Source organism: Cetorhinus maximus, chromosome 21 (genome assembly GCF_964194155.1).
Source record: "Cetorhinus maximus chromosome 21, sCetMax3.hap1.1, whole genome shotgun sequence".
In the NCBI taxonomy this organism is placed as follows: domain Eukaryota; kingdom Metazoa; phylum Chordata; class Chondrichthyes; order Lamniformes; family Cetorhinidae; genus Cetorhinus; species Cetorhinus maximus.
In genome coordinates, this window is record NC_135899.1 from 90,236,745 (window position 1) to 90,262,512 (window position 25,768).

Sequence of the window (25,768 nt, forward strand, 5' to 3'; positions counted from 1 at the left end):
AACAAACTCACTTGAGGGTGAACAAGGAGATTTTTTTTTTTTGTAAATTGGGCACATCAAGAACTAGGGGGCACAGATTCAAAATAATTCGCAAAAGGAGTAAATGTGATGTGAGGAAAACATTTTTCACCCAGAGGGGGTTGGTGTCTGGAACAATCTTCCTGAAAGGGTGGTGGAGGCAGGCTTGACTGAGGTATTCAAAAGGGAATTGGGTTGCTACCGGAAAAGGGAGAATGTGAAAAGTTAAGGCAGGGGAGTGGGACCAGGTGGAGTGCTCCTTCAGAGAGTCGGTGCAGACTTAATGGTCTGAATGGCCTCCTTCTGCACTGTAAAGATACTGGGATGCTTTGATACATCAGCAACAACCGATACATGGATCATCCTACCTGAACATGGGAACTCAAAAAATATATATATACATGGCAGTACAACTAAAGCTTACTGCACAATGATTTTAGGAGGCAAGTAGAATCCAACACTGCCAGGCTAGATGACCAATAGGTTGAGTCACATTATATACGAACATTGGACCTTATATCATGTAAACTATGAATGTGACAATGTATTGTACCAGGAAACATATTTTAAAAAACCTAATTGCAAACATATTTTCAGTATTATTTGTCACACTCAACCTTGTAATGCAACAAGAAAAATTACAAATGATAATGGGCTATGGGTGATCAAAATCAGATGGGATTAGGGAGTGATGTCACATTAAAAATAGCTGCAGTTAGATATTTCTATAAAATATATGTATGACTAAAGTCATATAAAATAAAACATATGAGGGAGTAACCAACTTCCCAAAACACTTGCTAAACTGCTGTGAAGCAGCAGATAATTTCATTTTATCAAGGATCATTAACCAGACAAGACTCTTGAGTGTATTTGAAATCTACAATTGGTGTTGATGGTAATACAGTCACACCAGCACCTACTGACAAACTCTATACATGCAATGCTATGTTTAGCCAAGAAGGTTTATTTTTGAAATGCTAACTTGCGATTTTTCTCAGCACTTCAGGATGTGCAAACAGATTGCCAAAGCATAGAATTAAGCTTCCAGAAGCTTCTCATTTCTTTAAAAAAGTTCCTCTGGTTGAATTATGTCAAAAGACATATCAAAAACGAGCCATATGGCAATGAGTGGGCTATTTAGAGAGCGGTGAAAAGTCAAAGAAAAAGGTGAAACTTAGCAACTTTCTCACTCCTGAAGACAGTGCTCAAAAGTGACAAAATACTTTGACCATTTTAAAACAAGTTAGTTTCTCCCTGCTTTCAGTCCTTCTCGATTAGTTTCATAACCAGTATGTCTTTAATGAATTACCAGTGACTTGTTTTGGATAGGTCAAACTCTTCGGAAGTTTGAGGGATGGGGGTGAGGGGGTGACGGGGTGAGGGCATTCAAATTAAAAACATGTTGGAAAATCCAACTTAAACCAGATTCAAATTATTCACCCTCCTGACCTAAGTGCCTTTACGCCACATATCTGTTGACCTCAGCTCACTATCTGTCCCAGCACCCTGCACCACGGCCACTGAACATTGGGAAGAAACTTAGAAGATTAAAAAAGCGCTTGGCACAGTTTGTGTAGTCAATTCAAAATGAATGCCTTTGCACTGCAGAATTGTGGTGTCCCTGCACAGTTCAAGATGTACTCTAATTCTGATGCTATTAGGATGGATTGACTGAACTGCAACTTTCAAACACACAGCCAGCCATCTCCCATCGCAATTGTTAAGCATTTCCATTTTCATAGCACACTGGACAGCTGGCTATATTTTGTGATTTAATGCACAACTGTGTAGTAATCTCGATAACATCGCACAATCTCAAGTCCTGACACAACATGTGGGGTGGCTTAAGAAAAATACTTCTGGAATTAAAAGAAAAGATTCCAGGTCATATTAACATTGAACAAATGAAATTACTGTCTTCACAGCGTTGAAGAGAAGCAGAAATAAGTTCAGTCATGATCTCGGGGCCCATCAGACTTCTGATTTTCCAGCCAATCACAGGGAACCCGTATTGTTTGTTTTCACTTTGTGAAAAGAACAAGCTGTTTAAATGGTTTTACTAGATTTGTTGTTCTTTCTGAAAGCTTTAACAAGGCAGTGAGTCAGCCCTGTCAAGTACACCCATAGTTCCAAATCCCCCTCATCACATGTGCAGGGGTTAACAGCAAGTACTGCAGGATGCTCACACATTGAGTTAATTTCAGGTCCAGCATACAGGCCACAGTGATAAAGATGCTGTCAACAGAGATGATTGATATCTAATAAATATCATTGTCCTTTAAAGAAGTATCATAAGCATCTCCATCGACCAATTCAGAACCGGCCTAATCTGATACAAGTCGCGTTACAGACAAAGATGATTATAACTTGTATTTGTATGGGACTTTAACATAGGGAACCATCCCAAGACACTTTACAGGAACATTATCAAAGAAAATTTGACACTGAGCCACATAAAAAACTGTGAGGGCAGGTGACCAAAAGCTTGTTCAAATGGGGTGAGTTTTAAGGAGCATCTTAAAAAAGAGGAAAGAGAGGTAGAGAGATTGAGGGATTTAGGTAGGGAATTCCAGGGCTCAGGCAGTTGAAGGCACAGCCGTCAATGCTGGAGTGATTAAAATCGGGGATGTACAAGGAGGTGTGAGGGAATAAAGGAATACAGTAATGGTCAAGGGACTTGACTTAAAATATCCCCAGCATGTAAAACCACAATTGCTAAGTAGTTAACATTTAAAGTTCAGGCTGGGACTGAGAGAATGCTGAACCTTGCACATTCTCAGGGCTTGCAATCACCAGCAAGGTCCTGAGAGTTAGACTGGAGTCAGAGGATGGCAATAACAGAGATTAAGTGTGCTCTTCAACAGATAGGGGAAGGACAGATGGTCCCAGCTTAGATAGGAGGGCAGGTCTCTGCCTGGGTGAAAGTAGGGTTACCTTTGTACCAGAGACCTGTCTGTTTCATGTAAACCTATATGTTGACAAGATCGGAATCTGGAGGATGTTCTTGTATGTGACCAATAATGTATAAATATGGTGAATACTTGTAGTTTAGCAGAGTACTGTCTCAAGCTGCATTGAGATGGTGCCCTCCTTACAATTGCTCCAATAAACGATTGTAACCTGTACCCGAGTCTCCTGTGGTCCGTTTATCAAAAACACCACAACAATTTGGCGTAGTCGGCAGGATACTTAGATCGGATCCTCGGGACGGCTCTGCAAAGTGGGTGAGTATATTTATTTACCACCCGCAGTTAGTGCAGTTGGCCTACCCGAGAACGGTCCGGTCAAGTATCAAAGAATCAAGAGGAGGACTCAGGACAGGAGATCGGAGGTACCAGGGGTAATAGGCAGGGCTGTGCAGGCGGGGCTGAAGCCGCGCAGGAAGGCCAGACCATTACCCAGTTGAGGGGAGGAGGAGCCGTGCTGGCGCAGTTAGGGTTTGAAACATAACCTTAGCCGAAGCCGCGCAGGTAGGCCGGACCCCTGTTAAACCGCACATACATATACCTCAGATAACTAAGTTGTTAGGACCGTGAGGACGTATCGCGCAGAGATAGATGAAAGAATAGGAACCGAATGCCGACAGGGAAACAGAATAGCGCTATGGAACTCAACTGGGGTACCGCGGACTCCATTACGAGGTTCATAGCGGAACAACAGTCAAAAATAATCACTAAAATACAGAAGGAGGGGTGGAACCCACAGGGAATCCCCGGAGAACAAAAACAGTGGTGGTTAGAGCAAAAAAAAGATAAGGAAAAGAAAGGGATGATGGTTATTATCAGTTACCTACAGTTGTGTAGACAGGTTAATACTAAATTCCAGTCGATTAGAGAGAGAGAAACAAAGTCAGATCCAGGACAGATCATAACAGTGGCGGCAGCAGCAGCAGCAGCAGCAGCAGCAGGAGCTGCAGTGATACTGATCAAGAGGGGAAAAGCTCCGAAGGAGAAACCTATGAAGGAGCTGAGGCAGTTCCGCCCTTTATATGAACCAACCGCCCCACTGAGCCCATTGAATCCCACGGCCCCCATGGCAATAACCATTAGGAAAAGTAAAGTCAGGAAAGGCGAATTGAAACCCGAAGGGAGAAAGGGGGCTGAGGAATAGGGGGAGGATGAAGAGATTGAGAGGGTTACGGAGAAAGTTAAGCACGTACCATTCAGCCCGGGGGAGAAACAGGTTTTGCTTAAAGAGCTGCTGACACTTAAAACTCGGCATAGCAACCCAGGTTTTTGGGCCAAACTGCAGGAAATGCAAGACTAGCATCACCAGCTTCCAAGCTGATTGGGATTGATACATACGAGTTACATTAACGAGTTAGTAATCTAAAATTCTGAGGGGAAAAATTACCTGAAGTTCAAGGGATTCTAAGAAAAGACAAAAACACAAGGTCTAGATGGTTCCAATGGATAAAAAAGGGGTTTCTTATGAAGAGATGAATTAAATATGAAAGGAAATCTGCATCCCAACAGCATTGTTATTTGAATTTGGGACAAGGCTTGAGGTGTAAAGTGCAGTGTAGTTTAGAAGGTTACTTTTGAATCACTAGGATGCTATCTAAGATAAAGAATGTGTCGATAAATAAACGGGAATTATAACTTGGATACAAATCAATACACATAAGAAAGAGGTGGTTTTAATTTTGATAGCGTAAATTACATTTCTTACAAAGTTTAAAATTTGAGGTTAGGTTTGTGATAAAGTTCTCGAAAGGGAATTTTCATTTTAAAAGGTTTGACAACAATTGGCACTAATTCAAATGCTGCAAGCTTTTGTGTTTGTAAGTCTGTTCCCAAAATATGAAGCTGAGCTCAAGACCTTGACAAAGTTTGGCAGAAATCCAATTTTCGGCCGAGTTAATGAATCTGGGATAATACAAAACAAAAGTCGGACATAATTTAGTGGGACAATAAGATGTTGTTTGAGAAGAAGATAAGGAAGCAAAACATGTCAATGCCTGGCGCATTCGTAAAATGTCAAATTTCTCCATGATGATGATCATGGTCAGGAAAAGAAAAACTTAGAGGAAAACTATGTGGAATATGTAGTTCAGGAATTGAAATGTAAGGAGAAATAATACTTAACAACAATTTACCACAAGATGGATATAGATAAAGGGAAAGCTGGAAAAAGGTGTATTACTGATTGTATTAATGTGCCTGCGAGCTACAAAGAGTAAGGCCACAGGATTAACACTATGATGACAGACAGTTAAGCAGCTCCCAGAGAGAGAACCGTCACTGGAAGTGAAGATAGTGAGCCATTGAAAGATAGGATAAGAAGGTGCATTGTAGAGTTGTTTAAGAAATTGAGGTCTGACATGAGACAGCAGCAGGAGAGAGTAAACTGGAAGGAGTGGGGGTGCCTACCCAGATGGGTTCAGATCAGGGAACTCATTTCACAGGAAGAGTCAATAAAGAAATGTATAAATTTAAATATAAACAGAAATTCCACATTCCCTACCAGCCACAGAGCTTGGGGATGGTGGAAAGGTTGAACTGAACTTTTAAAAAGAAACATCAATCACAAAAGCAATTCAAGAGACAGAGAATAGCCCAGTATTCTAATGCACCTTAGAGCTACCCCAAGCAGAACCACCAGGTTCACCCCATTTGAAATAATGACAAGGAGAGCAATGCAGTTACCCGAGGGAATCATAGTAGGAGTGGGAGATGTAGGACCACTAAAAGGAAGGATGCGAGACTATGCAAGGGAAATAAGTCAGCAATTGCATGAGTTAAGGAAGGAAGTCAGAGACCGACGGGTGATTAAGGATACGGAAACAGGCAAATCCAAAAAGCAACAATGGGCCATACGAGGTAATGATGACAGGCGATACATGCGCACTTGTAGATATGAGAACGGGAAGTAAATGGAGGCATTACACACAGTTAAAGATACATGACAATTGACCAAGCGGTAACCAGGAGGACGGGAGCCGATGTTAATGTCTCCACAGATCTACGATCCTGGTCGTGGGCGTATCAGTACTGGCAACAAGGTTGGGGATCATCACTGCTCATCCCGCACCACAGGACAGCACGGACAGTGCTGAATGCGACACGCAGTGAGGTAATAATAAATGTAACTGTAGGAGAACAAGTGCTTTCGAATTGTAGTAAGGATTTGCTTCAGATCGGGCGTGGGAGGTCCGCCCAAAAGAGAAAATTAGTACCACTACCCAGCCACCTCCCACACCTACTTCCACAATCCCAGTAGAGATAATTGAAGCCTTTCAGTCCACACCGACTGACCCACCTTGTCCAGGACTGATGAATGGTTTGGTACTAGTTAATCAGAAGTTTATATGATGATGTACACCATTAGCTGGTGCCCGTAGTCTTCAACATACCCGGTATTGCCCCGCCCCAGTGGTGCCCAACCCACATCCAAGCACTATATACAGCTCTGATGGGCCAGTTGATGGCTGAGGTGGTCCAGTTTAATGGCGAGATGTGATCAGGCCCAGAGGGGGACCGAGACAAGTGCAGCCTGATAAATGACGCTGCCACAGTATTCAATACAGGGGCATCAATAGTTAATTCCATCGACCTAGCAACTGTGGATCAGAAGGTCCGTACCCTGAGCTTTAAGCTTTAGGAGATTTTAGGGCGGGGACAGGGGATCCAGGATACACAGTTAGATACAGACCAGGACGTGACACGGTTAATCCAAAGCCTGGCTACCCTGCTCGAAAGACATGCGGGGACTATCAATAAATTAATTGGAATAGGGAAAAATATTTCAGACGAAGTGAGCAGAAATGATGTTTGCAGCATCTATGGATCTTGGGCACTGGAACAAGCCCGAGAGAATTTAAGACAGATTAATGAAGGGGTAGTTCTTTTAGTGGTAATTAATGAGCATTTATTGAATCTCTCACGACACAAGAATCATGGCTTGACCGGTTGCCAGCTCAGAGGTTTAACACGCGTATATAGAATGAATGTTAAATGTATAGTGAATAGTAATATGCTAATAGGCATTGTATTAATAATACCTGTCATACCTATGTCAACACCTGGCAGGACATTATATAGAGTAGAAAATATTGGGGTTATACAGAAGGATTATTATATTAGGTATCATGTCATTCCACCATATGCAGTAGACATAGAAGGGAATATAGTTAGTACCACATTAGAAGAGTGTAGGATAGAGGCCATCACAGTAGTATGCACATCCGACATATGAGACAGATGAAGCTAAGTGGATTTAAAGAAGCAGAAAACTGTACAATGGAAACTATATGGGCTGCAAAAGAACCGACCCTTGTTGCATATGCAGGGAATGGGAGATATTGTATCACCACGTAGCAGGAAAGAATCCAGTACAGCAACAACCAGATATGCCACAACCATAATCATTCAGTGTGCCTACACCCACAGGTGCCAGCAAGGGTGGGGAAGGTGGAACTGGTCGAAATATACAAGAGAGGAACAACTACTATTCAGGTCAAGAAAAGCCTTGAGGATAACCTGACACAGTATTTGAACCAGTTCTCCTATGAAATTCCCCTATTACCAGAGCATCTCACCGTGATTCGGGGACAGGCTCAGCAGATATACAAAACTTACTGTACACTGCAGCAACAGGTTAGAGCCTTAAAGATGGATATTGAACAAATAGATTCTTCCACATGGTGGGAGGATCTGTGGAACTGGGGCTCGAACGTACAGTTACACCCCTGGAATCAGATTATCTCCCATGCCCTAGTTATACTTCAGCTGACATTGATTATGTATCTAACATACTTGATTCATCACACCCGGAAGTCACAAAAAAGGTGGTGTTGGGGGAGTTTTAGTAGATGGAGTAGGAATCTGGTAAGCCAGAGGTTCGGATTAAAGGACCAGATGATACAGATGGTTTGACCAGTACCCGTACCCTTTATGTGCCAAAGCTGGATGAATAGCCAGCATCAATGGGTGGTGGTGCGTAAAGTGGGGGAGGAGTGGACACCACTGTAGTTGGCTACCTTGGGCTAAGCCAAGGCCCAAAAAGGGGGACTGTTAGGGGGAAATAAAGAAATACAGTAATGGTCAAGGGACTTGACTTAAAATATCCCCAGCATGCAAAACCACAATTGCTAAGTAGTTAACATTTAAAGTTCAGGCTGGGACAGGGAGAATGCTGAACCTTGCACATACTGAGGGCTTGCAATCACCAGCAAGGTCCTGGGAGTTAGACTGGAGTCAGAGGATGGCAATAACATGGATTAAGTGTGCTCTTCAACAGATAGGGGAAGGACAGATGGTCCCAGCTTAGATAGGAGGGCAGGTCTCTGCCTGGGTGAAAGTAGGGTTACCTTTATACCAGAGACCTGCCTGTTTAATGTAAACCTATATGTTGACAAGATCGGAATCTGGAGGATGTTCTTGTATGTGACCAATAATGTATAAATATGGTGAACACTTGTAGCTTAGCAGAGTACTGTCTCAAGCTGCATTGAGATGGTGCCCTCCTTGCAATTGCTCGAATAAACGATCGTAACCTGTACCCGAGTCTCCTGTGGTCCGTTCATCAAAGACACCACAACAGAGGCAAACTGGGAAGAGCAACAACTGCCAGACTTACCAGTGATGCTCATATCCCATGAATGGGTAAAAAGGTCACAACTGAAGGAGTGCAGAGGTCTTAGAAGGTTGTACAGCTGGAGCAGGTTACAAAGATAGGGAGGGGTGAAGTCATGAAGGGATTCGAACTGATACCACATTCAATCCCTGGACCAGGCTGAATTAACTCATTTCAAAACAGGCCAGTGTCTTTCATGTCCCCAGGGTAGAAGTAGGAAACTAAGTCACTGAGAGCTTCCTCCTTCTACATGTTGGTCCCTGAAAGAGAAATCTGTGTGATGGGCTGAATTGGACTTGCCAACAATCCATGCCCAAGTTCACCCGTTAAGAATGGCAAGATCACAGAGAACCCCCAACACCCATATCCCAGCATGAGGCACCACCTGCAGGAAAGGAAAAGAACTGGGACAAATGCAAATACCAGTTTTGATACATAATTGGACTTGCCAACTCAATCGGACCCCAGAACAAGATCAAGAGGCTGAATGGCCTATTTCTGCTCCTTACATAAACCCTGAAAACTCAAGATCTACGGCAGACCCTGAGTGTGCTACAGTGTTACTGAAAACCTTTCACATAATTTTTAATCTATTCAAAATATCTATTTTCAAACACAAGGTCACAATTTTAAAAACAGTATTATGATGATCCTCTGAACACAAACCCAGTAAATTAACACCTAACAACTTTCCCAAAATGAAAATGCCCTGTCAATGCAGAACTGTTTTTCCTACAATGTCAAGTCTTTGGAGATAGATAATAATGTTTGCCATAGTTAATTGAAAAATGTTATTTCAGATTAATTTTGAGATGCCTATTTGATTTAAAATAGGAATTTAAGACTGGCTAGATTCCGACCAATAAGGAAGCAATATTCTGAATAGAATTCACAATAGATTGGGTAAATAGATTAAGTTATATGCTAAAAAATAGATTCTTAATTATTACATGCTGGACCAGTACAAACACACATGTAAATTAGACTGTAAAACAATCATAAGTTCACTCATAAGGTTGTGTCGATGGTAAAAAAACTAACTCTACAGGAACTTGAATGATGCATAAATTGCAAATGTGAAGCTGAAGATTTTGCAGCTTTCAACATTTTGCAACTATTTATTTTTAGTTTGGTGATCTATACAGTCTACACTTCCCCTGTTATTGTTCCCAATCCAAACCAATTTTACACCCCCCAACTCCTATTTTCCACCCATCAATTAAACTTCTCATTCATTTTATAAAAAAAGTGACTTTTATTTATTCATTCGCAGAATGTGGGTTTCACTGCAAACCAGCATTGGTTCCCATCCTGAACTGCCCTTGAGAAGGTGGTGGTGAGCTGCCTTGTTGAGTTACTGCAGTCTATGTGATGTAGGTACACCCATGGTGCTGTTAGGGAGGGAGTTCCAGGATTTTGACCAAGCGACAGTGAAGGAACGGTGATATATTTCCACGTCAGGATGGTGAGTGGCTTAGAGGGGAACTTGCAGGTTGTGTTGTTCCCATGTATTTGCTGCCTTAGTCATTTTAAGCGGCAAAGGTCAGAAGTTTGGAAAGTGCCATCAAAGAAGCTTTGACGAGTTACTGCAGTGCATTTTGTAGATGCTATACATTGCTGCCACTGTGTGCTTTTTAGCTCTGAAGAAGGGTCATACAGACTCGATACGTTAACTCTGTTTCTCTCTCCACAGATGCTGTCAGACCTGCTGAGATTTTCCAGCATTTTCCGTTTTTATGCCAGTGTTGGTCAAAAGGAGGAATATTTAAGTTGGTGAATGGAGTAGCAATCAAGCGGGCTGCTTTGTCCTGGATTGTTTTGAGTTTGAGTATTACTGGACTCATCCAGGGAAGTAAGGAATATTTGATCACACGCCTGACTTGTGCTCTGTAGATGGTGGACAAACTTTGGGGAGACTCACCACAGAATACTCAGATTCTGACCTGTTCTTGTAGCCACAGTATTTACATATCTGGTTAAGTTTCTGATCAATGATAACCCTCAGGAATATTAATGGCCAGGATTCGACGATTTGTGACTGAAAGTTAAGGGGAGTTGGTTAGTTCCTCGCTTGTTGGAGATGTCATTGTCTGGCACAAATGTTACTTGCCATTTATTGACCCAAGCCTGAATGCTGTCCAGATCTTACTGCATGTGGATATGGACTTTTTTCTCTTTACTCATTCACGGGATGTAGCCAAAACAGCATTTGTTGGCCATCCGCAATTGTCCTTGAACTGAGTGGCTTGGCAGGCCATTTCAGAGGGCAGTTCAGAGTCAACCACATTGGTGTGGGTCTGCAGTCACATGTAATCCAAACCAGGTAAGGATGGCAGATTTCCTTCCCTAAAGGGCATTGGTGAACCAGATAGGCTTTTACAACAATCGACATGGTTTCATGAGTCATCATTACTTAAACTATATGGATATGGACTGTTTCATTATCTGAGGAGTTGTGAATGGTGATGAACATTGTGCAACCATCAATGAACATCCCACTTCTGACCTTATGATGGAGGGAAGGTCATTGTTGAAGCAGCTGAAGATGGTTGGGCTTAGCACTGCATTGAAGAACTCCTGCCGTGATGTCTTGGGGCTGAAATGATTGGCCTCCAACAACCACAACTATCTTCCTTTGCGCTAGGTATGACTCCAACCAGTGAGGCATTTATCCCTCTGATTCCCATTGACTTCAATTTTATATTCATTTCTTATTAATGCCCAAAGTCTTTTGCCAAATCATGAACTATTTTGAATCACAGGGAGGAATTACATGATCTGGACAAGAATTAAAATCAAATAATGGATAAGCACTGTTCTGAAAATAACTAAATAGCACATCATAGTCTTGTAGAGATATCTCTGATTGCCAGACAGATATCGATTATGGCTCACTCCACTCATTTTCATAATTAACATCATACATTGTTAGAGGTAACATATGCCGATATCCCTGTGAATACCGCAACCAACCTCAGCTCCATACAAATTATCACAGCACTAAAATGAAATAAAAGCCTATTTCACCTGCTTAAAGCAATGGGAAGGGGCAGCAACAGCACCTGTCTCCTTAAGGTATTTGTCCCAACTGAAATGACCTGAAAGCAGAAATAAAATGGTGAGTAAATTAAATTCAACAACAACAAAAAAGAAAGAAAAATGGGAAGGAAACATCATTTACTCTACAAGTTCCTAAATCTAGTCACAAACCCATAAATTCAGAAGTATACTTTGTGCTTCCTTCAACATAATAAAGGTGAAAAACCAATTTGGAAAGTTTTAAGGGCCCCATCTGTTCCTGACCCCTCTGTCCTGATGTGTGCTCAATGTTTCCTTATAAATAAAACACAGCAAGCGAAGTAGGCAGAATGCAAAGGCAGCAGTATAACTGCATTGGATACCTAGCGTAAATCACAGAATGGGCTGATATCAAACTGGGCTGATATCCTGACACGTCACTTGCACCTCAAAAAGTTTGAGGGGTACTGAAGCAGTTTAAAAAAAAAAATACTGAAAAGGCGAGGAGAATTGAAAAACGCCCCCTCCCCTCTCCACCCAGCTCTGCACCCCCCCCACCCCCACCACCCCCCGGTGGAATTTACAGGATCGCCAAAATTTAAACATCCCAATATGACTGAAACAGGTGATGATTTCGGAATTGGATTTACTGACGTTATCTGTTGCTTTAAACTTACTTTTTCCAATTACTTTCTGCAAGTCATTGTACCATCAGAAAAAATGTAAAATGCGGCTAGCTGGTATGGAATTAAAAGGTTTGACAGTTTTGTGATGTACCAAATGGCTTCTGATTCAGAACATTGAATGAAATTGGCGTGTCGATGCTGTAAACTGTTCAATATCGAGATTGTGGCGGGGAATAAAACTCAATAAATATGCTGCTTCTACAAATTTGTTCTAAAATACATGTTGGAGTAAAATGAAATATGCTCAATTTTAGTTGTGCCTGAACTACAGAAACAACTCGCATTTACAGACACAGAGCTACAGTCATCTAGAAGGAAACACAAGCTTGTGACACCTCTGCATGAAGATGACACCTAACCAGACTGAAAATCACATTAACATGAATTAAAGTTTAAAATTCTGGGCTGATTATCATCCAGCTGGTTTAGATTTCTAACTTTGTGGCAATCTGGCAGGCTGAAGATCATGATTAACGCGAAGATCAACACGTGAACTTACTGCTGACTGCCACTAATAAGACACATCGCTTGTTCAACTTCTTCCTCAACTCAAGCTTTCAAGTTTTATAAAACCACCGAGTCACCACACTGCGTTTCAGTGTGGTACCAAATCGGAATATTAAATTATTTGGTCATCAAAACATGCCTGAGATAGTCTGGACACTAATGTTCTCATCTCAGTGTTCAAATTCTTCCATGACCACACCACTCCCTATCACTGTAGCCTCTTCCGGAGCTACAATCCTTCAGAACTCCATGTACCTTCAACTCTGACCTTTTGTGAACCCAAACCCCCCTCCACACTTTCTTTTCTCCAGTCTGGCCTTTTCTTCAGTCACCTAGAACCCAAGTTCTGGAACTCTCACTGAACCTCGCCTTCTCTCCTCTTCCTTTAAGATACCTGTTCAAACCTACCTCTTTTGCAACTCGCTGTATTTGACGCTCCCTTCCCCCAGCCGATTTAAAGGCAGAGGGGCACATAAAATCCAGTTTGTAGGGGAGGGGGGATATTGCGGGAGAGGCATCAGGCAGCCCTCCCGCCCTTGGTCCTATTTAGGCCCTTAAACAGCCAATTAATGGCCATTTAAGGGCCCGATCCCATGGTCGCCAGTATTTTACATGGGAAGCCCAGCAGCTTTATCTGTGCAGGTTGGTGTTGGGCAACCGGAACTGTTTGGCAAGGTCCCAGTGAGATCCCCAACCCCGAACTTACCTGGGCTCCTCGGTGTGATGGGATCACCTGTAGCCCCAGCAGCAGCCGCTGGCACAGCCAGCATTACAGAGCTGCCGGACATCCAGTTGGCCAGTAGCTCTCTAAGGCAGGGCTTCTTACCAAGACAAGGGGTGCAAGTCTCGCCTTAAAGCAATTTTCACTGCTCCCAGCATTAAACTGCTGCAGGGCAGTCGTGGGGATCATGGGTGGGCACCCCTCAACTTTTTAGCCTGGGGCGGTGGGTGGGAGGAGGAGGAGTGGGGTTACGGCACCCCTAAAACCCAGCTCCAAGGTTTTATACACTCCTCTGAATATCTCCTTCGGCTCATCATCAATTCCTTGTTTGATTGATTTTTGTTTACTCTGCTACAATGTACTTTGGGACAATTTGCTGCATTAAAATCCAAATTGTTGTATTTGTAATTGAACAATAACATTCCTTCTCACACATAAACACAAAACAATTGGTATTCAGCACCCTACAACACTACACTGGTCACGTCGATAAGTTTTGTTTTAAGTTTAGAGAGTAATCAAGTTTGCATGGCTAATCAATTTTACCTGCTTATTTCACATGCATAAACATTGATGTTTATATGCATTTTGGGAATTAACCATGTCAATCCTAAACTACATTCAATTACTCAAAACCAGCTCTCCTAGCATAACAATCACATTAAAATGAGGAGGAATCAACATCCTATGCTCAGGAGTAGGACCATGCTTAATACCCTTGGAGAAAAATACCTATACATTTTCTCAGACACTGGACATCTGGATCTTCAGATGTGCATCCTGCATGATAAATAAACCAGAAATTCTTAGAGGGCTTGGCAGGGTCAATGCTGAGAGGGTGTTTCCCCTGGCTAAACAGTCTAGAGCTAGAGGTCAAAGTCTCAAAACAAGGGGTCGATCATTTAATACTGAAGTGAGAAGAACCTTCTTCACTCAAAGTCGTGAACCTTTAGAATTCTCTCCACTAAGAGAGTTTTGGATGTTCAGTTGTTGAGTACAGTCAAGACCGAGGTGGATGGAATTTTGGGTACTAAAGGAATCAGGAGATCTGGGGATAGGACAGGAAAATACTGTTGATGTAGAAGTTCATCCCACTAAGTTACTGAATGACACAGCAGGCTCCATGGGTTGAATAGCCTACTCGTACTTCTTACTTTCATAAGTGACAGCCAAAACCAACGGGAAAAAAATGTATTAAAACTCCAAAATGCTATCAGCGGCTTCAAAATGTTTAGAAAGAATATTGGGTATTCAAACTTGAGTTCTTGCTGCAGAAGTGATAACTAACCGTCACCTCATAATAGGCTTCTAGTTTCCATAAGAGCTGGAACACTGAATGCATTTCCTAACTGCTATGTAAGAACAGGTTTACAGCAAATGCTTCAATAACACGTTGCCAATTCAAATGTTTTCTTCCCGATTTCATGCCAGTCATTGCAAAGGCCAACGGAGAACTGTGTTGAATGGAAGGTCTTATTTCATCAGGTTTCATGTAGCATCTCAGTCATGTACAGTCCATTCTATGACAAAACAGCTCATGTCACTGGCAAATTGCTGCCAGAAACACAAGCAGCTCTCAAAAGCATTCCTGGAAAATGAGTCAAGCAAGAAGGTTCTACCACTCCAAAAAGATCAAAATACTGATCCCACTCTTAATGCTCATTTCACCTTCATACGAACATACAAATTAGGAGGAGTAGGCCATTCAGCCCCTCGAGCCTGCTCCACCATTCAATAAGATCATGGCTCATCTGATTGTGGCCTCAACTCCACATTCCGCCTACCCTCCCTCGATAACCATTGACTCCTCGTTAGTCAAGAACATATCTGCCTTAAAAATATTAATTGACCCTACCTCCACCGCTCCCTGGGGAAGAGAGTTCCAAAGATTCGTGACTCTCAGGGAAAAGATTTCTTCTCATCTCCGTCTTAAATGGGGGGGGGGCCTTATTTTTAAACTATGTCCCCTAGTTCTAGTGTCTTGCACAAAGGGAAACATCCTTTCAGTATCCATCCTGTCAAGTCCCCTCAGGATGGCACATGTTTTAATAAGATCATCTCTCAACCTTCTAAACTCCAATAGGGACCCAACCAACATACTCAGGATGCTTTGCCTGATACCAAGTGGGTGGCTTTATAAATTAGCTCATGAAGGTAACTAAGCAAGAGCTGCACAACAGGAATGGACACACAACACAAAGTAACTGCTAACCACAGCCAAACAGCAAAAACTGAGTAACTTCAGTTTCTCCTATTTCATGTGACGGTTTTGAAAGGGGTATGGAAGAGATTTAAGATAATGGTTCCCGGAACGAGGGATTACAGTTGCATGGATAGATTGCAGAAGCTGGAGTTGTGAAATGTTTTAAATTATGAAGAGTTTAGAATAACTAGGGAGGAACTTTTCTCAATGACTGAGTGAGCAGATTTAAGGTGACTGTTAAAAACCCAGAGAAGACATAAGAATAAACAATTTTATACAACAAATGGTTAGGATTTGGAATACACTGATTGACAGCATGGTGAAAAGAGGTTCAGTAGAAACTTTCAAGAAACGAATTGGATAAATACTTGAAAGAGAAACAGATTGCAGGGATATGGGGCAAGAGAGAGGGAGTCGGGCTTGTTTTTCGAAAGGGCAGACTGGATGGGCTGAATGGCCTCCTCTTATGCTGTATTCTTCTGATCAGTCCTTCCCAAAAGGTGGCTGTCAGAAGTCTCAATCATCCAAGCAAAATTTAAGAGTGCTCACTATTTAGACATAGAAACCACCAATTCAACCACTTCATTCCCCTATACTGTAACCCGAGTTCACAAAGGATCCCAATATCTTACATTCTTCAGGTTCCTTCAAATTAAACATTGAACTGTAAAATAAACCACCATTTAATTGCTATTGAATCCCTCACAGCTGCAAATTATTTATGCCAATGGTTTTTCAACAAATACAAGTGCACTGTATTGCTTGTGCTGTTAATTTATATTTTTACACTTTATCATAACCGCATTCATATTGCATTAAAAATTGTTAATTGGATGGCAGCAACAAATCATAAAGCTGCTGGTTTTAAGGTGATAAATTTTCAGTGTTGGCTTTTTGATTCTTCAGATGTTGGCATCGAACAGAATGATAATTCACACTCCAAACACATTCTGATCACAATGCATGTATTTTTGATATATCGGAACACAGAAAGCCAGGAAGCAAATGAGGCCGCTCAGCTCATCAAGTTCTATCCTTCCAACGGACATTTAGAACTAGCACAGTATTGGACTCTGCCCAGTTTATTCAGTCTCCTAGAAATGAGAAATAAAGACGCGCAAAAGGAGATGACAAACGAGAAATGTCTCCCTGGTACAATCTAACAACCGCCAATTCAACCTTGACAAATTAAATTTCATGAATTGTTTTTGCACAATCCAAACAGGAACCAAGGCCTAATCATCCAATTCCTACACCTCTGTGCAACCTCCAATGTCTCTAATAAACAGTTATCCTTCAATACATCCAAACATTATTCAAAATAACCAGCTCCTCATGTTCATTTCTGCAGCTCATCATTCTCACTTCACACTTGCCAATTTTGTATCCATAATCTTTAATTCTGTGGCCAGTTTCTCCCCACATTTCACTGTTTTAAAATGCTGGACAATCTTCTTGCTCTCAAGCATGAATCAGATTGAGTTTACAGCTCAGAAGGCAATTATTTAGTTCATAATCGATGTGTGGGCTCTTGGTTAGAGCAATCCAAAACTAAGTTTTATTGCCTTACTACTGCCTCATTGCTTGAATGATCTTCTGCTTTAAACATTTTTCCAGTCTATCCTCATTATTTTAACATTGATTTCAAGGACTACCCACATATTTTCCTGAACCCTCTTTAGTGAATTAAAAAAGCATTCCAATGTCTCAATGTGCTTTACAGCCAATGAATTGTGTTTCAAATATAGTCACTGTTGTAACATAGGAAACATGGCAGTCAATTCACATACCAGAAACTGAATGTGATAATGATCAGAAAATCTATTAGCCAGGGCACTGGGGAGAACTCCTCTGCTGTTCTTCATATAGTGCCACAGGATCTTTTACATCCAAAGAGATATTCAAAAGATCAGCACCTCTGACAGTGCAGCACTAAAGGGTCATCCTGGATTATATGCTCAAATCTCTGGAGTGGAGTTGAACCCAGAACCTTCTGACTGAAAGGCAAGAGTGCTACCAACTGAGCCAAGCCTGACAAATTAACGATCCCACAATGTTACTTAAAGAGGAGCAGAGAATTCCCTTAGTGTTTTAACCAACATTCCTTCCTTAATTGATGCATTAAACATATTAGTTATTCATCCTGTTGTAGTTTATAGGATCCTGTTGCATATATAATGGCTCCATAACTCACCACACTTCAAAGGATGTCATTGCAAATGAATTATATATGGCATGATTTAAAAAAATGTAGATAAGCAGAGAGACCTTGGTGTCCACAAAGATCCTTAAAAGGGGTTAGGGCAAGTGATAAAATGGATTTTTTAAAAAAGTATGTGGGTTACTTGAGTTTATAAATAGAAAAATAAAATATAAAAGCAAACAGATCATGCTCAAACTTGATAAATCACTAGTTAGATGGAGTATTGTGGACAATACTATCCAGCACATTTCAGGAAAGATGTAAAGTGCCTTAGAGAGGATATGGAGGAGATTTACCAGGATGAAGCACTTTGACGATGAGGAGAGGCTGGAAAAATTAGAACTGTTCTCTTCACAACACAGAAGATGAGAGGTTTTGATGGAGTAGATAGAGACAAATTATTCCCTCCAGCAAGTGGGTCAACAACTAGAGGTCACAGATTGAAAATCGTTGGCAAAAGACCTAGAGAGAGGAGGGGAAATGTTTCCATATGGAGAGTTGTTGGGATTTGGAGCACTCTACCTGAAGCTGATTCCATAAGCACATTTTAAAACAGAGATGAATCAGTGCTCAAAGATGAGTAGGCTACAGGGTTACGGACAAAACCTGGGGATGTGGGACTAAACACAAGTGTTCTTTCAAAGAACCAGCACAGACATGGCAGGGCTGAGTAGCCTCCTCCTGTAAGTTTTGATGATATGATTCTAAGTGCTTTGTGAGATGATCTAAGACAGTATATACACTTTGGTCTTTCATTCAAGCAAGATAGCCCAACAACACTCAGCATAGACTCACATATACAGATGTCCCTTTGACATAACTGGAGAATTGTCCATGTTCATGGAATTGTACTCCAGCAGGACTCACCTCCCCGACAAAGGGAGAAGGGAGAATACATTTGGTGCAGCAGAAAATGAAAATGGATGAGGGACAGGATTATCAGGAAGAAAATAATTTGCTTAATACAAAATGAAACCTCTTAGATTTCATACTCATTATTTTTTTATTAGATTAATATTTGTTTCAATCAGATTTCATAGAACTCCAGGAGTAAGACACTGAAAGCACAATTTCACAGAGTAGGAAAAATATTTCAAACATCACGGGGAACACTTGGAAAATATTCCCTATTGTTCTAACAAATTGATCAAGTGTGGGCAAATGTAAATGATGTAAATAGGCAGACACAGCGTCAGTTGGCGCTAAACAGAATGTCGGGATTTAGCAATGTCGCAACATTTATGGAGGGGGATTGTTGCTTTTTTGTATTAACTAGGGTGCAGGGATGAGACATGTAAACACATTGGGCTATTCAAAATACAAGTAGGTCTCACGACAGGAGAGTTAATGAAATGGTTGAGCTTTACTTTGCCAAAGAGTCTTTGTAAATCTGGCAAACGAAGAGTGAAAGAACAGATTTGTTTATAGAATGTCCTGAGCAATTGGAAGGTGTTTGGAAGGTTCTTCATTCTCAGCACAGTACTTTTAAAATTTGGATTGCTTTTGGTGGCTCTGGGATAAATGTTGGCCAGGACTAGAGGAGAGTTTCTTGCTTTTCCTCAGATAGCATCATGGGATCTTTAACATCCACCTAAATAGGCAGATGGACCATGTTAAGCTTCTCAACCTGGGTTATGTGCTGAAGTGCCTGCCATAAAGCTTGCATTTCTAACTTTTGACCCCTGAACAAGAATGCTATCGCCGAAATAAAGGCAAAATAATGCTGGAGATCTGAAATAAAAACCAAAAGTGCTGGAAAAACTTAGCAGGCCTGGCAGCATCTGTGGAGAGAGAAACAGGGTTAACATTGAGTCCAATATGACTCTTCTTTGGAGCTCTGAAGAATGTTTTAATGAATATCTCATAAAATACAACAGAAGTAAAGTCAACAATACAGGTGGAGAAAAAATAAAGCGGCAGAACTCTGGGTAAACTCACCGCTAAACGCAAATCAAACTGTCACTTGGGTCTGGAGTGTTAAATCCCAATTTGATAAAAACCTTGTAGATTTACAATGGCTGAAATCAAATCCCATTTTTAATACACAGAATTCCAGGATTTTATTGGGGCTTGGCAATTGCTTCATAATCTCATCCAATTTTTCAGCCTCCTGTGCATTCTCCCCACGCCATCCCCCTTAAAGTCCCAGATTCTGAAATTTACATCATAAACCCAACTGCCACTCCACCTCCCTTTAAAATCCCTCATTAAAACCCACCTTTTTGACCAAATGTTTAGTCACCTCCTTTGGTGCAGCACCATTAAAAAAAACGCTTCTAAAGTACACCTTGGAATGTTTTTCTGCATTAATAAAGACAATGGGCCACATCTTTCAGTCTCCAGATTGTCGGAGAGTGGATGTATGACTGAAGATGCGTCTCCTGACCCTGTGGAAGTCCTGATGCGTGGACCAGTGTGGGAATAGCCCATGAAGTTTGAACTTCTAATGGACAATTCCCCTGTTCCCTGGGTCCCTCCGTGAATGTCTCCGAGTTGAGGGTCGGCGACTTTGAACAGTTCCGCAGTACAAACCTGGATAGTTACCCAGGAAATATTAGACAGGTTAAAACACTTGCGTAACTGCACAACTGATCACCGTCCCTTCCCCGCACTCCCCCCCACTGTCAAATTATACCCCTGACACCCCCCCACCCACCCGACTCCACCCAACTCTATATCCCCCTGCCGACCCGACCCAACTTCACCACTCCAACCCGACTGCCAATTCACCCATTCACTAACATTCAAAGACAAGACCTTTAAATTTACCACACAGCAGCTAGTGCTGTAAAAAGGGGGCACGTCCAGTCTCCCTCTGGACGTGCCCCCTTTTTACAGCACAACTCTGCTCAGAGTTCCCCAAACGATGCTGCGCATTTATTTGACAGCCGGGCTCGGGAGATCCAGGAAAAAATGCGCAGCAGCGCTGAGTCGGCGGGATTTTCGAGCGCAGCAGCTATCCGACGATCATTGCTGCTGCTCAGAAAATCTGGGCCAATATTGTCTGAAATAGCTATCTCATGATTCATAGTAATATTTTTAGGGGTAATTTTTAATTCTGGGAAGGTTAAGGTTTAACTGTGGAAAATGGGATAAATACAATTAAAGCAGCTTGAAGACCATTACACTTAAAAGGTTGGGATCATATTGACTTAAAGGGTTAATAACTAAAAAGGTAAGATCGAAAGGCAAGATCATCAGGTGGGCTTACTCAGCTGGAAAATTGGAGATGAGGTATCTACACGGCTTGCAAGGAAACGCAGCCCTGAGAGTTGTTTTGGGAGTCAGAGTTACAATTAATTTAAAAAGCAGTCAGTGAGTTCTGGAAGGCTACTTTAACATGGATAAAAGCAAAATACTGCGGATGCTGGAAATCTGAAATAAAGACAGAAAATGCTGGAAAAACTCAGCAGGCCTGATAGCATCTGTGCAGCGAGAAACAAAGTTAATGTTTCGAGTCCGTGTGGGCCCTTTTTCAGAGCTGAAGGGTCACACGGACTTGAAACATTAGCCATTTCTCTCTCCACAGATGCTGTCAGGCTTGCTGAGATTTTCCCCAGCATTTTCTGTTTTTGACTCTGCCACGGAGATGGGTGGAGCTTAGGAAAGTTCTCGGGTTTAAATTTATCTGTGTGTTTGCTGGGGGACTGCATGTTCTGCAGCAGGGGAAAAGGCTGTACTGAAACAGGCTCCAGGCAGCAAGAGTGTTACTGTTAGCTGGCTCTGTGTAGTTGGGGCTCCGGGGAAGTCCCAGGAGCCGTTTGATAGCCCTGTGCAGATAAGGTTCAGGAGAAGCCCTGGGGAGCTGAGAAGGTGGCAGAAGTTCACTGGTTCTGTGTGGGTAAGGGTCAGGGCTCAGAAGCAGCCCTGGGAGCCACTCAGAGCTTTGTGTAGCTGGGGAGATTGGAGCTTGTTTGAAATCCAGGGGCAGTGCCAGCTCAGTGTGGCTAGCCGGCTATTAAAGAGCTGAAATTGCAGCAGTGAGTAGAGTCTGCAGTTGGAGGCTCACTAAACCAGAGTCTCGGGAGATCAGTTTGAAACCCTGGGAGGTGTGCAATTGTTGAGGCAGTCTGAGTTACGTAGTGGCTTTGAAGGAATTCAGAGGCTGGATCTTCACATGTGAAAGTCTGGAGTTCCACTTGAGGGAGGCAGAATTTTAATGAGATTATTTAACTCAGTGTTTACTGACACTGACACCGGGGGCGGGCGGGGGTTTGCTGAGAAATCCATGGGATCTGTCTTAGTCACATTTGCTATGTATTGTACGGTGTGGTCTGTTCAACCACAGTTTGACTGTTAATTTCCAAGTACCTCATACTAACCCTGAATGAGATGTTGTAAATGGTTTTATCTTTCTGACCTTGTTTATTTTTGTTTGTTCAAAACCTGAGGAATCCCAGGACTTTATTCACTTGCCAAGTGTCTTGAATCTCAAACTTTGGCTGCTTTAAACACAACGTTATTGACCCTTAACCAGGTCTTACCAAAAACCTGACAAAAATAAGTGAAAGCTGTTGTCCTTGAATGTGCGAGCTCACTGCCCTCATTATGGAATTGCATCAGGATGCAAATCTATTTTTAAATATGTTGTTTCTCTTTTTCCTTTCCATAGCCACTTCACTTCTGTTAATCCTACATTATAAAAATGATGGTAAATACATTGCAGCATGGGGGCCTACAGTTGAGCTATATTGCCTGAAGCAGGGGATACAGTGCATTACAAAATCATGGTATTGAAGATGATGCATTCTAGATTACTTCTGTTCTTGTTAATTTATTAGCACATTATTTTTATTGTTGCATAAGGATAATTTCTACCACGGTTGTTGTATATCAAGACAAACAGCTGTCCCAGGGCTGCCAAGAAACCTACACTTACAAGACGGCTGGGTGGAAACCTGATGTCATGCAACAGGATTGCTGGAAAACTTTTGCTCGGAAACACTTACAATTCCTTCAAGCCAAAAATGGGAACCCATTCCTCCAGTTCCTTTCTAAAAAGCTGGTTTACTCAGCTATCGCCTAAACTGCGTATGGTTGAGCAATAAAGCCAGTCCGAAGGAGACAGAGAGCAGGGGCACTGAATTTCTATCAGCAACCACATAAGATAAACGTAAGTGTCAACAGAATACAAGCAACGACAACGTGCAAAAACTGAATTTAGCAATCACATTCAACATGTCCAAATTACAGCTCTCCACCTAGCAAAGCTGGAGAGGATAAGGAGATACTGTGCTACCTTTACTGGATCCGAGGCAGGATTGCATAATTCAAAATAAAACATCATTCTTTTATCCATTTTATATTTAATTTGCACCATAAAAGATTACTGGCAAACAATGTACCATATCGGTAAACCATGGAAAAAAAAAATCACAGATCAATTATTCATCAGGAAAAAAGACAAGCTAAAATTATGAATATGAATTTTTCTTCACAGATGTTGACTGAGTAGCTGTGTAATTCTAACATTTCCGATTTCTGAAGTTGCCACATCTTTATTTTTTTCAGCATGCAGACCAGGCAGGCAGAAGCTCAAATCAATTAAAAGCAACAACTCTTTCATAAAAGGAACCTGGCAATTAAAAATTTACATTTGGAGTTGCGCGGGTCACAATGTTAACCAATCAGGCATGTCAGTCGGATCAAGGCCCAAATGCCTTGCTGGGTGTTTTACATGACAGTCAGGTGACCCCCTTCAGCCTCTAAGTAATCAGAATAGATTAACGTGCTCCTTAGATAGCATCTTCCAAACCCACGGCCGCTACCATCTAGAAGGTAAAGGGCAGCAGTTGCATGGGAAAACCACCACCTGGAAATTCCACTCCAAGCCACTCACCATCCTGTCAAGAAGCTATTAATGTATATAATGTTATGGGAAATTATTTTTTTAAAATAGAGGTTTTGTCCATGGGTGTGTCTGTGTATGTCTTAATTGGATTAAAGCCATTCTGGGTGTTTTGATGTATACTGGTTTTAAGATATAAACAGAGAAGTAGCGGTACGTTTGCATTTTGTTGAATAGAGCATTCAAGAAGGGAAGTGAAATCTGGCACCTAGCTAGCAGAGACCAAGCAATGTTTATATTACTAATAAAACTGGTATTATGAAAGGGGTTTTATTGTTAGAAGAGGGAGAGTTCAAAGGGGCTGGTGATTCAATGGGAATTTACATTCAATGAGAAGCGCTGAGTATAACAGGTAGCGGTTTTATGTGTGAAGGGCAGAGGCGATGTAACATCAAAGCCTGTAAGCCCACCACTGTGTCTGCAAAGGAACCAGCAAAGGAACCAAAGTGAAAGCAACTCATTTTGAATTTGTATGGTGAAAATGTTTTGCCCAGTGTCTGCTTAAAGTCTATGGCCAGGATTTTACGTTCAGCGTGTGGGTGCACGCCCGACATGCCAGAGCGTAATATGACGCGCGATGACATCAGACCTGCGTCCCAACACCATCGCGCACTCACGCGATATTCCGTTCATCGGGCGAGCAGCTGACTTTTGAAAGGCCTATTAAGGCCATTAATAAGGTCATTAAAATCAAATTTATGCTGCCCGTCCAACCTTACGGTTGGCAGGCAGGCGAAAAGGCCAAGCGGCCTTTACATCTTTTAGGAAACCTCATCCACGGGCGGGATGAGGTTTCCTAAAGCAAATAAACATTAACTGAGAACTTGATTTTTGAATTAAAAACATGTCCCAGCTCAAGTGGCAGAGTCACCACGAGGGAACATGTTTGTTTTAAATTTTTACTGTCTTTAATAATTTTTTTTAAAAAGTACTTTTTTAGCAGCTCCACGCTTCAGGGAGATTGAAGCGCTCTTTCGCATGTATGTGCAAACTGCACCAGGCCCGCTCTCCCTCCTCCCCCCCACCGCCCGCACAGGGGGTGCTGAGCGCTGCCACTCGCCATCCACGCAGGGCGGGCTTTAATTGGCCCTCCCGCGTGAAATCGCGGAGCGGAGCTGATCGCGGGCGGCGTTTGGCTTCCGGACTGCTCCCGCCGAACCCACCCGACGAGGGAAAAATTCTGGCCTATGGGCTGTTGATGCCTTAATGGGAATTAGTTTGGGAATTTGTTAAAAGTTATGATAGTAGTAATTTGTAGCCATGTGTATATGTTTAGCTTGTGTAAATTAATAAATGTCTCACGTATTTTGATATAAAACCTCTCGAGAACTGATGGTCTTATTCCTGAATTCAGAGTTCCATCTCAAACATACCCAAAAAAAATAGGTTATGACAGTTGTTTAAAGTTTCCCTCTGGGATTTTTTTTTTAAATAACTCAGCTTTACCAACTGCTCAGTCATAACAATCCTGACTTGGAACTATATCGCTGTTCCTTCACTATCGCTGGTCAAAATCCTGGAACTTCCTTCCTAACAGCACCGTGGGTGCACCTACACCACATGGACTGTAGCGGTTCAAGATGGCGGCTCACCACCACCTTCTCAGGGGGTAATTAAGGATGGGCAATAAATGCTGGCCCAGCCAGCGATGCCCACATCCTATGAATGAATTTTAAAAATTCAAAAACAATATCCCCTCTGAGAGCCATTTCAAATCTGATATTTTCTTCCTCAAAGAAAATAAAAAAGTGAGTGGGTGAAGAGGGGGGAAATTTAAGGTTTTACCAGCTTGAACCAGTAAAATAATAGACTGCAGTGGATATCAAGTATAAATCAAACTGCTTGGACCATAAAAGGTGAATCAAAAAGGATTTCAATTGGCGAAGGTGAATTAAGGTTCCTGTTGAAGGTTATAAATGTGAATGTCTCAGATAAGAACAATATTTGAATTTAGAAGGAAAGAAAACCAAGTAAGGACTCTTTG

General features: G+C 41.9%; 1 protein-coding gene across 3 annotated transcripts in view; it reads right to left on the reverse strand.

The window, feature by feature from the left end:
• Positions 1-25,768, reverse strand: part of LOC144696120 (polycomb protein SCMH1-like) — a 180,843-nt gene that overhangs the window by 117,911 nt on the left and 37,164 nt on the right. For all 3 annotated transcript variants that reach the window (XM_078567422.1, XM_078567421.1, XM_078567424.1), the window contains one exon: positions 11,626-11,696. In XM_078567422.1, coding sequence (XP_078423548.1) covers positions 11,626-11,696 — 71 coding nt within the window. The remainder of the gene's footprint in view (positions 1-11,625; positions 11,697-25,768) is intronic.